Consider the following 13,088-nt stretch of genomic DNA (forward strand, 5'->3'; position numbering starts at 1 on the left):
GACGAGAAACGTTCTTTTTTCCATAACTTCCGGTACCGTGAATTGAAAATCTACAGTTTATATTTACTTATGGCAACATTTAATTTATATTTGCTCAAAGGTACTGCGGAGTTTCATTTGCGATGTTTTTATTATTTTTTAATTTTTTGCGTTCAATTTCAGTAGGTCAACAACATAAAATAAACTAATTCATGTTAATTCAAAGCTTAAAGCATTGAAGATTTTCCGATTATTAATGTTTCATGAAAACTGTTTTTCTTCATTATTATTATGCCGCGCTTCAATAATATTTTTCTTTTTCATTTCATTTTTTGTAAAATTTATACTAATTTTTATATTTTAGCATGTCGTAGAACTTAAATGATTGTTTTTAGTTTAAGATATTTGAAAACACGTTTTTTTCCGGCCACAATATTTTTTTTAAATATTTAAATTAGTAGTAACCGACCAAAAAAAATTTTTCAGACATACTGAAACCGAATTTCGGCTTCTGCTCTAGTTTCAGCTGAAACCGATTCTTATTTAAAATCGTTTTAGGTCACTTCCAGACCCCCAAAATTATGCAAAAAACGTGTTAAAAAAATACACAATTAAATAAATGCAATAAGTTTCGTTATTTTTGGTTTGTTTTTATTAGGTTTTATGTTCTTCAATGTACACTATGGGGACTTTAACTTATTGACTATAAAAGTTATAGATTAATGATAAAAATATGAATACGAAACATTTTAGCACTCACTAAAAGCCACGAGCCATATAATATGCTTCAGAGTATGGCCGAAGTAAACCAATATATCCCGACCTCAGGTTTTGGCTGAACCAAAGTTTCGAACAATTTTTGGCTGAAATTGAAACTGCGGCCAAAACTGAAACATCGGTCGGTCATTAGAAACTATAGTGATGATAGGAGTATAAAAATATATTTGTATTTTACTGCATAAAAATAATTTACTCCCCTTTTTCTTTTGTTATAAATATATAAGGAAGTCGATGTAGATTGATTATAATATTTTTTATAATATTGTTATTTTCGTGAATACAAAGGTGTGTGGTGTCCAAGAGGTTGAAGAATACAGTTTTGTTTGGAAATTTAATCAGGACCCGTGACGAGTGTTTTCAACTCGATGCTTGCTCTCAGATAAAAATCATAAATAATAAAATTGAGTAGATATATAAGTTCACCTCATTGTGTAGTAGTCGCGATGCGTTCCCCTATTATTCTTGAGGCCCTGGGTTCGATTCCTGGCAGGGTGGACATCTGATTTTGAAGGTTGTTTAAACTGCAACATTTCATTGTTCTGGGACTGATACCTGAGGCATAGGATTAATCACCTTGCCTTCATGTAACTGATGATCGAAATACGCAGCATTTGGTTTACCAATGGAGTGCCCTATGGACCACTGGATGTGCAAAAGGGAATGATGAAAAGAGATTAAAAAATAATTAATTCAATCAAAACAACGTAAATTTTATTGGAATAATTAATTGCGCAAAAAGGTATTTTTTCCCCAATAACAGTGGAGAATGTAAAAAAATAACGAAGCTTTTGTATTTTCTGTTATGGCAGCATTTACCATTGACAAAAGCGAATAATAAGCAGAGATAGAAATAGAGCAATCGTTTCCAACAATTTCTGTGATTTTCAATTTTCAGTTGTCATCTCGTTAGGGCAATTTATATGTTTAATTGTTCAAGTGTAGTAACATAATTTATAAAGGATATCGTTAAAATTTACAATGGCATTTACTTCAGGATTTTCTGCTCCTCCATTTTGGCACAATGGACCTTCTCCTGGTGCGACATACAATTTTCCCGGTGGAATTACAAATAGCGGTGACATGAAAAACTTTTCCGGCGTTCAAGACTACGCTAAACGTTCACAGTAAGTTTAACACAACATACAACCCGTCAATTAAATTACGAATAATACTTAATGTATAACGATAGACTGAGATGAATTTTGAAATCCAAAACATAACCTAAAATCTGCCAGTCATACGTCAACCATCGATGCTCAGCCATTTTCGGCAGCTCAAGAAAAATATTTGTTTTGCAATTGAACGTAGTTATGCAGAAAGCAGCCAGCCATAGAAAAGTGAAACTGAGATAATAGCACCTCTGTGAAAAGAGTGAATAAACAAATCTCCACAACATTTGAAATGTTTTTGACATTAACAAATGATAAACAAGGAATATATTAGTTTTTTTTTTTAATTCGTTAAGATTTTCTAGTACTGTGGGTGTTTTCTGCAAATTGAGAAATACCATTTTCAGAAGGTGATTAAAACAAGTTTTTGTATGAAAGCGGTCTGGCTGTTTTTAGCAGAACAAAGAATTGACCTTACTGCACCCGATAACATCAATATCTCATTTTCAAAATTGTGGACTGGCTGCTTTCTGCATAACTACGTTCAATTGTTTCTATTTATACTTCATTTTATATTAACTGACCCAGAAATCCTTTGAGAACGTAATATGGACGTGTAGGCATCTTCTGAGCTTATGACCTGTCATTGGCTCGTTAAGGAGTATCACATTCAATCTACAAAGGCTGTCTTAAGTTTTTACAAAAAGCAATGAAATTTTTTTTACTTACAAATCGTTTTGTTGCTAATAAAAATATTTAAAATTTATTTATTTTTGTTATTTAAAAAAAAATAGAAATATTTGCATTCTTATGATTAACGGTTTTTTGGTGAACCAGTCAGTACGCCGCTGCGAGTCTTCACGACTCTTGACTGCGAGTGGCAACAAATCTGGAGCACGGGAGAGCAACGAGCATGCCGCCTAGTTTTTAAAGCAAACGGCATTACGTACATGCTCGTTGCAAACGTTACATTACGTCGCGTAACGCCGGTCTGTACCCACCTTAAGGTTTAACAATAAACACACTTTATTTTGGGCTTTTTGAAGTGACTTTTGACTTATTTAAATAAGTTTCGGTTTCGACCGAAACCAGAGCAGAAAGCGAAATTTGGTTTTGGCTGAAAATGTTGTTCCGATCGGTCATCAATAAACAATGCCATATAACCTTTAAAAAAAAACATTTCGTTATCCAAGTGACTTGCTCTTCAAAGAATTCAGAGTACTGAATATTATTCAACAGTATATATTGAGAACGGTAGTGGTTACACACATAAAGAGAGACATTTACCCAAGCGTCAACCACAACCATAATACAAGATACTCTAATAGGGATCTGATACTAAGTGAAGGGGTGAACACTGTTCTGGCATCGAGACAACACTATAACGTAGGCAAAAAGGTCCATAACCTTATGCCAGAATCGTGGAAAGACGGGAGTATTGTCAAGTTACGGAAGGTGTTGACCTCGCTCTTTCATGACATTGGTCGTAGGGAGTCAGAAAAGTTGATGCATGCCACGGATTGGAGAACCTTACTGGATGTCAAAAATAAAATATAAAAAATAAGGAATAATTAAAAAAAAAAAATATTTATAGATGACAACCATGAAGTTTCGCATAAATAAATTGTCTATGTTTTTATGAATGTATGTATGTGTATGCGCATGGGTGTATGTACATGTGTATATATGTGTATATTTATATATATGTGTATATATGTGTATGTCTGTATGTATATGAATCAAAATGTGTATCCGAATAAGTTTATATTTTGTTTGTCTGTGCTCTATATTAATTTGTTAACTATTATAATATATTAAAATGTAAATGCCTAGCTTGGGACGGGGTATGTACCCTTGTTAGCTGGGCAAAGTGAACATGGAATTGTATTTTGATAAAGAGTGTGAATAAATAAATATAGTGGTCGTAAAACTTATGTATGCTGTCTAAATTATATGTGTTTGTTAAATTTTATAATCTTTTTGAACTAACTTGATAAATTTATGTATTTGTAATGCATAGGCTAACCAATCTTGATGTCCTGTGTTTGATTTCTAGCAGAGTGGACATTAAGGATTGTTCTACATTACAATATTTTAATTGTGGAAAAAATATCTAAATATGTAATTATGTAAAATAAGACCAACAAATTCTTATCTTTCTAGAGCTCCCATCACGACGGCTTCGTCGGTGATTGCCGTAAAGTACGACGGCGGAGTGGTCATCGGAGCGGACATGCTCGGGTCGTACGGTTCCCTGGCGCGCTTCCGCGACTGCCCTCGCGTGCTCCCCCTCAACAAGAACCTGCTGGTGGCTGCGGGAGGAGACTACGCCGACTTCCAGTACATGAAGGACATCATGGAGAGAAAGATGTGAGTGTTTGTCAATTGTCGATCCTCAAACCACTCTTATACACACGTTTGTCTAATAATAATGTAAAAAATAAATAAAATTGAGCGGGAATTTCATACTCATTATAAAACAAAATAATACAGACTAAAATGGATACAAAGTCGTTGGAACAAAAGGCTTCTTTTCCCCCTCCGGAAACTACACATCGACCGGACCATCTTCTAGGAATTTAGCAAACAACATGTGTTTGCACTCGTGCGACAGTGACTAGTGACTACCCAAAATCTACGAAAGCTACCCTTCGTATATTTTTATCTGTTATGTTATTCATAGTGCATAAGTGCTTTATCTGTTTAGTTTTTTATTGTTTAGTTTTTAGCACGAACACTTTACAAATTTACTATTATGCTCAATGTTTGTTTTTGTAAATTGATTGATAATTTTAAGTTGCCAGAATTTCACTCGTCCATGCACTTTGTAGCTGCAAGAGGATTAGTAATCTAGCTTCAATAGTTTACAACGATTTAAACGAGCACTAAATAAATAGTCCAGATCTTGTCTCGATGTCCCTTATGTTTGTCAATGCTTCTTTTCTTTTTTAAAAATGTTTTAACTATTCTTTTATTGTAATATTTAAACCTTATAAATTGATAAAATTCCATAGTTAATGATTTCGATAAAATTACAAATAAAATTATTAATAAAACTTTTTGGTTTAGTTTCACTTTTATTCAATTTTGACCAACAAGCGCTTTCGCCTAAGAAGGCATCTTCAGGACTGGAAAATTGCATACAACATTTTAAACTTTTATAATATTTGTTACAAGGTTAAAGTATAATTTTTTAAATAGAAAAATATTTGCGTTCTTACGATTCGCCGAAATGTTTCATTTTTAGGGCCATTTTTAACGAGTTGTAAATAACTCACTATTAGAAAATGGGAACTATTAGAAGTTGGAGGAGAGTAGGATTCGAACCACGGACCTTTGATCCGTGAGTCCGAGACACTAGCCACAGGACCATAATCCGATTCAAGAGAAATCCCTATTCAAAAGATTCCCGATAAAATTTTAATTAGTATGAATGTATTATTGTTTTATGTTTTTTCTTTATATATCCCATGTTTTTATTTTTCTTTTTCATGTACTCGTATATAAACTCCTATAAATAAACAACTAAAACAGTGTAAGTCACTCTCCAAGCACAAGGAGTTTTAGTCCCAACACTCATGTATGGAAGTGAAACATGGAACTGGCAGAGGAAAAATGAAAGCCGAGGGAGCGCGGTTGAAATGTGATCTCTTAGACGAATGTGTGGGAAATCTATGTATGACAGAGTTACGAATGATGAAATCAGGAGAGAGTGTAAATCTGAGTCAAGTATAATTGATAAGATTAAGAAGGGTCTCTGAGATAGTTTGGTCACGTAGAACAAATGGACGATGAAAGAGTGGTAAAAAAAGTATATATGGCAAAAATGTACGGCAACGTGAGACGAGGACGACCAAGGAAGGCGTGGAGTGATCAGATAAACCAAAATCTTAAGTCTGGTCATGTCAAAAGCAGACAGAACCGAAGGGCATGTATGACAAGATGTATGAATGTGGAAGAAGCTAGGAATGTATGCCAGTATAGACGTGTGTGGCGGTCCATTATCTCTGCCTACCCCTACGGGAGAAATGTCGTGATGGTAGTAGTAGTAGTAGTAGTACAGTGATAACATTTACTAGATGTGTAAAAGTAGATATGTTCAGAATTTTACAAAAACATGTACTTTTTATGAAATTTATTAATAAAAAAAAAGGAAAGTATTCCTGGGATCAAATTAATTTAGTTACCAAATTTTCTGAATTTTTTGCAGTATCGACGAGCAGTGTCTCGATGATGAGATGCTCTTGAAGCCCCGCTCCATGCACTGCTGGCTGACCAGGGTTCTGTACAATCGAAGAAGCAAGTTCGATCCCCTTTGGAACAGTTATGTCATCGCAGGAATGCAGGTATGAACGTCTATCCCTTTCCTCTCTTGTCGTCTTTATTTTACCGTAATCGGGGTACGTTAATCCGCGTAAGCAACAAACACCACCTGGGCTGGTATTCCGAACACAATTATTTATTTATATATCAGCGGTTCAAAGAACCTTTTACAATAAAAAGTTTTACAGAAATAATCACAGCAGTGAACAATTCAACTGAATAATTAAAACTGAACAAATTAGTCAAAAGTAATTTTTTTTTTTTTAAAACTGCAAAAAAGTAAAAAAAAAATATAACATGTCTAAGATGACAAATAGAAGATAACAATTAACAAAATAGGGATTCCATATCTGGAAACCGTATTTGAGAGTAGGTCTGTTATAGGATTTGTATATTTTTAGTAGCATATTCGGTGTTATATGTAGATCTTTGTTTGCATGCATTTATGTGTGTGCATATATTATTACAGATACCAACTACTGTAACTAGAATATAATATAAAAATAATTTAAATGAATGCCTCGACTCGGGTTATGCCCAGTGAGGTGTTCATATAGAAATGAAAAAAACAACAGAAGTTTTATGTGAAATAAATACAGTGTCTGGGGCATTAATGCGGTCTATTTTTTTTTGTCAGAAACTCACTAACAAGCTGCAAGGCGTGAGCGGTCATCCACCATTTTCCAATAAGAATAACGCAATAATCTTGAAATTCACTCATGTCACCAAAACACGTCTCACTAGGTAGTTCGTATGTCTGTGGAGATTTCGTTCTATTTACATAAAACCTGAATTAAATCCCAGTATCAGTCTGCAAACATTAGGACACACTCGGAATATTGTGTAATATTGTTTTCTGTTTTGCTTAAATAGGACGGCAAGCCATTCTTAGGCGCTGTGGATATGTTGGGCACGGCCTACGAGGACGACTGCATCGCTACGGGGATCGCCGCTCAGCTCTCCAAGCCCCTCCTGCGAGAGTACACGGAGCACGGCAAGAAGATGGACGTAGCCAAGGCCAAGTGAGTACCCCAGACTATTTGTCCGATGTGCCATAAAGCAAATTCTGCAGGAGTGCTACAGAGCCATGCTCAACGACTTTCTCCTTCTTTAATTGGATGAACTGAGATTAGAAAACAAGTGGTACTGGCAGGATGGAGCTATGGCGCATACTGCACGAATCACAACCAATATTCCGAGGGCTGCATTTCCGGGTCGCCTCATTCTGGTGATTTAACCATTTCAGACATTGTTTTGTGGGGTTTCTCGAAATCGCAAGTCTATGTCAACAAGCCTCGGACTCTTGAAGCCCCCGAAGAGAATATTCGTCAAGAATGCAAGAGCCTATCTCCGGATGATCTGGAAAAAGCGATGCAAATGCCATAAATCGGGCCCATATGATCATCAATTCTGGCGGTAACGAAACACAATCCAAAGGCAGAACCAAAATTTTTGATTCATTTAAAAAGTTACAGCCAAAGAACATCTAGTGACAACTTTTGCGCCATCTTGTATAAGTACAGTAAATAGAAGTGAGAGGGAGTGATAGTCTCTCCGCTGTCTAATTTTGAGTGAGTTTGGTCATTTATTTATTATGGATAACTTATATAGCGCCATTTTCGTAATAAAATACCTCAAGGGCGCTTTACATGGTGATTCTATTGTTAAGTTAATTTAATTGAAGCTTTTAAATTTGTAATTTAATTAAAATAATTTATTTTGTTGTCACGTGCTACGAATTTATTCATATGATTTAGAGAACAAGTGGGTTTTAAGTTCCTAAGACCAAAAATATACCTTATGCATGTATTCTGAAGTCATTAAAGTTTATCGAGTTGCTCACAGCTTAAATCAGTCGTGGAAACATCAGCGTAATCTAGAATGGGTAGTAGTAATGCTTGTACGAGTTCATCCATAAACTCCCTAGGGGGTAAATAAAACCCAGTCTACAAGCATTTGCACACACTCAAAACATAGTTTAGTAAACTTTCGACAATGTTTGAGTATGTCCAAATGCTTGCAGACTGGCTGGATTTCCTCCCTAATCCTATTTAAATCCATTTCAACAGAGAGGGAAAACATTGTTTATTTATTTATTTATTAACGGACATTGTCCATGTATACAATTTATAAGGTTTAAATATTACAATAAAAGAATAGTTTAAAACATTAAAAAAAAAAAAAGAAAGAAGCATTGACAAACATAAGGGACATCGAGACAAGATCTGGACTCTATTTAGTGCTCGTTTAAATCGTTGTAAACTTAAACCAATAAAGTCCAGATCTTGTCTTGAGTTAACAATACGACAAAGGCGGGTCATTGGAGAATTTAGGCCATAGTTTATTCCATGCTGATCGATGAACAGGGAAGAGAATATTGTTTTCAGGCATTGCCTAGTTGGTGATTTGGTTCAGCCGGATGAATCTCACCCACATAATAAAGGTTTCAGCTCCTTTACTTCACAAAACTCAACAGATGGAAGAGTTGAGGAAATGTGGATGTTCAAACATGGGCAGAATGGTGAATGTTACACAGTGTGTAAAGTGGTCACTTAAACCAGCCAACGACAGGTCGTAAGCCCTGTAAATGCTAGATGTCCATATTCCCTTCTCAATAATGTTTTCCCTCTCTGTTGAAATGGATTTCAATAGTAAACTTTCTTTCATCTGTTAATCTTTCTTCCGCAGGGAGCTGGTGACAAAGTGCCTGGAAGTCCTCTTCTACCGGGACGCTCGCTCCTTCCCCAAGTACCAGCTGGGCATTGTTAGTGCGGATGGCTGCTCTGTGGAGGGCCCCCTTCAGCTCAATCACGAGTGGGGCTTGGCGCACATGATCACTGGATATAATTAGACTATATTTTTTATTTTACTTTGTATTTTCTGCTTTTTTATGGTATAATTTCAAAAGTGTGAAAGTTATATAATAAATCTTTTGTAATTACTCAAATGTTTCATTTCTGTTTTTTTCATGGTTCACGGATCTTGACGTTTGTGTACCTATAATACATAGTTTTACCACACATTCGCCCGAGAGATCGCATTTCGACATCATTTAACCTACTCTCATCCATCATTTTTCCAATTCCATACTTCGCTCCCATACATTAGAGTTGGCACAAGAACTCCATTGTGAACTGCTAGTACAGCCTCCTGCGATAAACATTTGTTTGCCAAAGTAGATTTCAGTACACCGTTCACCCTGTTCCCGGCACTCACCCTCCTTTCCATCCCTAGTAAACATACTTCCCAGATACACAAATTATTTTACCTGATTCAGAATATCTCCGTTCACACTGATCTCACATTTAGTTATATTTTCATCCCTTTCAAAAACCATCACTTTTGATTTATCAACATTAAAAAGCAAATGGCTTTTCTAGCATACATCGTAGACTTTTGTTACCAAGAATTGCAGGTCTCCTTTGCTGCTAGCAAGAAGCACGGCATCATCCGCATACAGAAGACAATACACAGTTATACCACTCATGTTTGCTCCCATTCCTTAATCTTTCGGTTCAGTTTATGGTATGGCCCATTCTGTACTTCTGTATAAATTTCTTTCAGCATAAATATGGCAAGGTTGCCAGGTTACAGAGAGCTCCTTCGGGCAGCTTTTCTCGTTCAGAAATGAGCAATTCTCGTATGTGGGCATCGCCATGGAGGCATAGCTCTTTAAATGCGGAGTGTGGTATGTGGTGGGCAAGCTGCTATTTTGGAATCGTATGTGTCTTAAAAAATAAAACACATGAAGAATTGTTAACAATGCTTTATTACTTAAAAGTACATTAAAACTTAATCCTAATATTGCTTGAGTTAATAGAAGCAATATTATAGCGAAGAATGTTATTCAAACAAATTAAGAAGATTAAACATAATTATTAATTATTAAGACTAGTAATAGACACCATTTTGTTTGGGGGTCTTCATAAAGAGTTCTTAACTGACTCATACAACGACAGCTAAGAAATTAATACACAAAAAAATAATATAATATTTATATGAAACTAAATTCAACAGACAAGTAGAAAAAGTACTTGATCAACGATTATTAATTTGACACAATTTGATTTACAATTTAAAAGGAGTTTTTATAAGAGGAATGGGCCCATTAGAAATTGAAATTTATATAATTTTTAATGCACTCTTTGCATATTGTGTCCATTATTACTTTCTTTATCTTACCAAAATATTGAGTATTTTTTATGTCTGGCCATACTGAAGTTAAAATGGCGGCTTGTTGTGTCAATAATATGCTTGTTCAAATTAAACACTTTTTTCTATAAAAATGTGATCAAATTCTAGTAGACTATTACAATTAAATCTGTTTTTAATAATCATATTAAAAATCAATAAAAAAAAGTACTGCTAGTCAGATGTGTCAAAATATAAAAATTAAAATGACGGATCATGACAACTGTACTCGTAAAATGGTATACAACTATGTCAATATCTTACATCTCATCTGCGGTCAGTGAAATAAAAGTTCATTAACTTTCAATCACGATTATGAAATTAATGTAAAATATTTTCTGCTAAAATAATACACAATTTTTTATATGGGCCCCAAACTCTAGTTCCTGTGCGCCCTGCTTTTTTATTAGGTAAAAAAATTGTCTCATTAGGTTACTTTGAAATTGAATTCACCATTTTGGAATCAAACACAAATATAAACAGGTTAGATATTTTAAATTGAACATATTTATAGAATAAGCTTTGTAAAATAAAAAGATTTTTCACACAGTATGTGATAAAAGAATTATTTATAAAAATACACAAGTCATCTTGACAAATTATAATAAAAGTCTCTCGCTGATGGCAACACATACAAAAATATCTACATATATTATTGCCATATTATATAGGACTCAAATATAAAAGTACTTATTTATTGAGTTGGAATTTATTTTCTAGAAATCCATCTAAGCAACTTAATATTAAAGCAAACACTGATTTGTGTTTACGAATTTAATTTATTTTCAAAAATATCTGACAGTTGTTTCGCCTTAAGGTTTGAATATATTGTTTTAATCATAAATTTACATATGATTGTGTACAGGTTCCCTCGAACAGGCATTTATGCCTATGTGGAAGCCAGCCTTATACTCAAATCTGATTGAATGTCAAGTTACTACATGTAATTGTTCACATATTAAATTTAATTTTCAAGAATTTGCAACTATGTAAACAATCCAAAAAACATCCATATTACTATGACTTAAAACCTGTGTTTAATTTTGAATTATAAAGCTCCCAATTTTTTCTAAATTCAAATAACATATCCCAAGAACTTTGATGCAAGATGAGTCATGTGTAAATATAAAATAGTATAAAGGTTTTGAATCACAGATTCAATTAATAGTGTTATAAAAAGACATTGGGTGAATACTTTTTTCAATTCTATGTTTGTATTGCAAATTCTTTCTAAGACAACATTGAGATATGAGGTGAGCGGAGGTCTAACTTTTGCACGCAAATGGTAAAAGTGGTCAGTTTTGAGATCTCATACAATATTGTATTGAACGTAGCCCTTACTGCTCATTCTATAGACAAAAAGTGAACCTAAAACTAACCAATTAGTACGAAGTTGCGGCGTTTGCTCGATAACTTGTAAAAACTTGAAGTGAACGTCAAATCGATAACCCTGCGTACTACAGAGTTTGTGAATGGTGTTCATTGTCTGCAACTCTCGAATATATTGTTGTTTTCACTAGTTTATTGATGAGAAATCTAGTGCAACGTTCTGGAGTGGTAAAGTCAGTCAGTTTCAGCCTAGTTAAGTGCAACACCCTAAATATATGAAGTGTGTTCAGAAAATATCGAGAATTTTTAAATTTTGCGGGTTTGGAGAGACCAATTGTCATTTTTTTTTCATTATGTTGATATTCATACCCCTGAAGTATGCAAAAAAATTCAGTTGTATTCATTGTTACTTTGTCTGCGGCAGCCGCTAAGGTTAGGTGTATTTTAATGAACTCGGCGATTTTCGTTTGTTAAAAAAATGGATCAAAGCATTTGTATCAAATTTTGTGTAAAAAATTAAATAAAGTATAACAAAGTGTGTGAAATGTTAAAAAAGGCCTATGGTTAGTCTGCTATGACTAAAACAAGAGTTTACGAGTGGTCTAAGCGTTTCCAAGATGGCCATGAAGACGTTGAAGATGACGAATGGCCCGGACGCCCCAGCGCATCATCAACCGATGAAAACGTGGAAAAGGTGAATGAAATGGTTGTGAATAATCGTCGAATCACAATCCGAGAAGCCGCTGATGATGTCGACATATCGATTGGCTTATGCCATGAAATTTTTAGAATGTTTTGGGTATGAAACGCGTGGCAGTAAAATTTGTTCCAAAATTGTTGAATTTTGAACAAAAACAGCGGCGAATGGAAGTTGCTCAGGTGTCACTAGATGAAGTCAACGACGATGCAGAATTACTGAAACGTGTTATAACAGGTGACGAAACATGGGTTTACGAATATGACGTCGAAACTAAGGCTCAATCGTCCCAGTGGAGGCCTTTTGGATCACCAGGACGAAAATCGCCGAGCACGCCGAACATGTCCAACCTTAGCAGCTGCCACAGACAAAGTAAACAATGAATACAGCTGAAAATTTTAGCACACTTCAGGGGCATGTACACCAACATAATTTTAAAAAATGTTGACAATCGGACTCTCCAAACCCGTGATATTTAAAAATTCCCGTTATTTCCTGAACACGTCGTATGTCCCTAAATCCAATACAGCAGATGAGACATACTCGATTTGTGTAAAGATTTGCCCCTCCTGAATATTTTGAATTTACGTAGACAGCACATGTATTGTTTTTTCACAGTTACAATGTAATTAAAGCATTTTCTCATTCCACTATCTTTTTTCTTTTTCCATATCTGCTCT

At 34.7% G+C, this 13,088-nt stretch overlaps 1 protein-coding gene across 1 annotated transcript; it reads left to right on the forward strand.

Annotated features, from left to right (window-relative positions):
- Nucleotides 1–1,638: 1,638 nt before the first annotated feature.
- Nucleotides 1,639–9,132, forward strand: Prosbeta7 (proteasome subunit beta type-4). Its single transcript, XM_088239172.1, has 5 exons — nucleotides 1,639–1,883; nucleotides 4,032–4,238; nucleotides 6,079–6,214; nucleotides 7,065–7,213; nucleotides 8,880–9,132. Exons 1-5 carry the CDS (start codon nucleotides 1,738–1,740, stop codon nucleotides 9,040–9,042), a joined length of 801 nt encoding a protein of 266 aa, XP_088095298.1. The 5' UTR covers nucleotides 1,639–1,737; the 3' UTR covers nucleotides 9,043–9,132.
- The last annotated feature ends 3,956 nt before the right edge of the window (nucleotides 9,133–13,088 follow it).

This window comes from Micrasema longulum, unplaced genomic scaffold (assembly GCF_059751315.1).
Source record: "Micrasema longulum isolate JH-2025_06_02 unplaced genomic scaffold, ASM5975131v1 h1tg002085l, whole genome shotgun sequence".
Classification (NCBI taxonomy): Eukaryota; Metazoa; Arthropoda; class Insecta; order Trichoptera; family Brachycentridae; genus Micrasema; species Micrasema longulum.

What these genes read in the sequence shown, in the direction of transcription:
- Prosbeta7 (XM_088239172.1), top strand. Translation starts at nt 1,738, where the DNA reads ATGGCATTTACTTCAGGATTTTCTGCTCCTCCATTTTGGCACAATGGA. An exon ending in GACTACGCTAAACGTTCACA is followed by an intron (nt 1,884 to 4,031) that starts GTAAGTTTAACA and finishes TTATCTTTCTAG; the next exon opens with AGCTCCCATCACGACGGCTT. An exon ending in GACATCATGGAGAGAAAGAT is followed by an intron (nt 4,239 to 6,078) that starts GTGAGTGTTTGT and finishes AATTTTTTGCAG; the next exon opens with TATCGACGAGCAGTGTCTCG.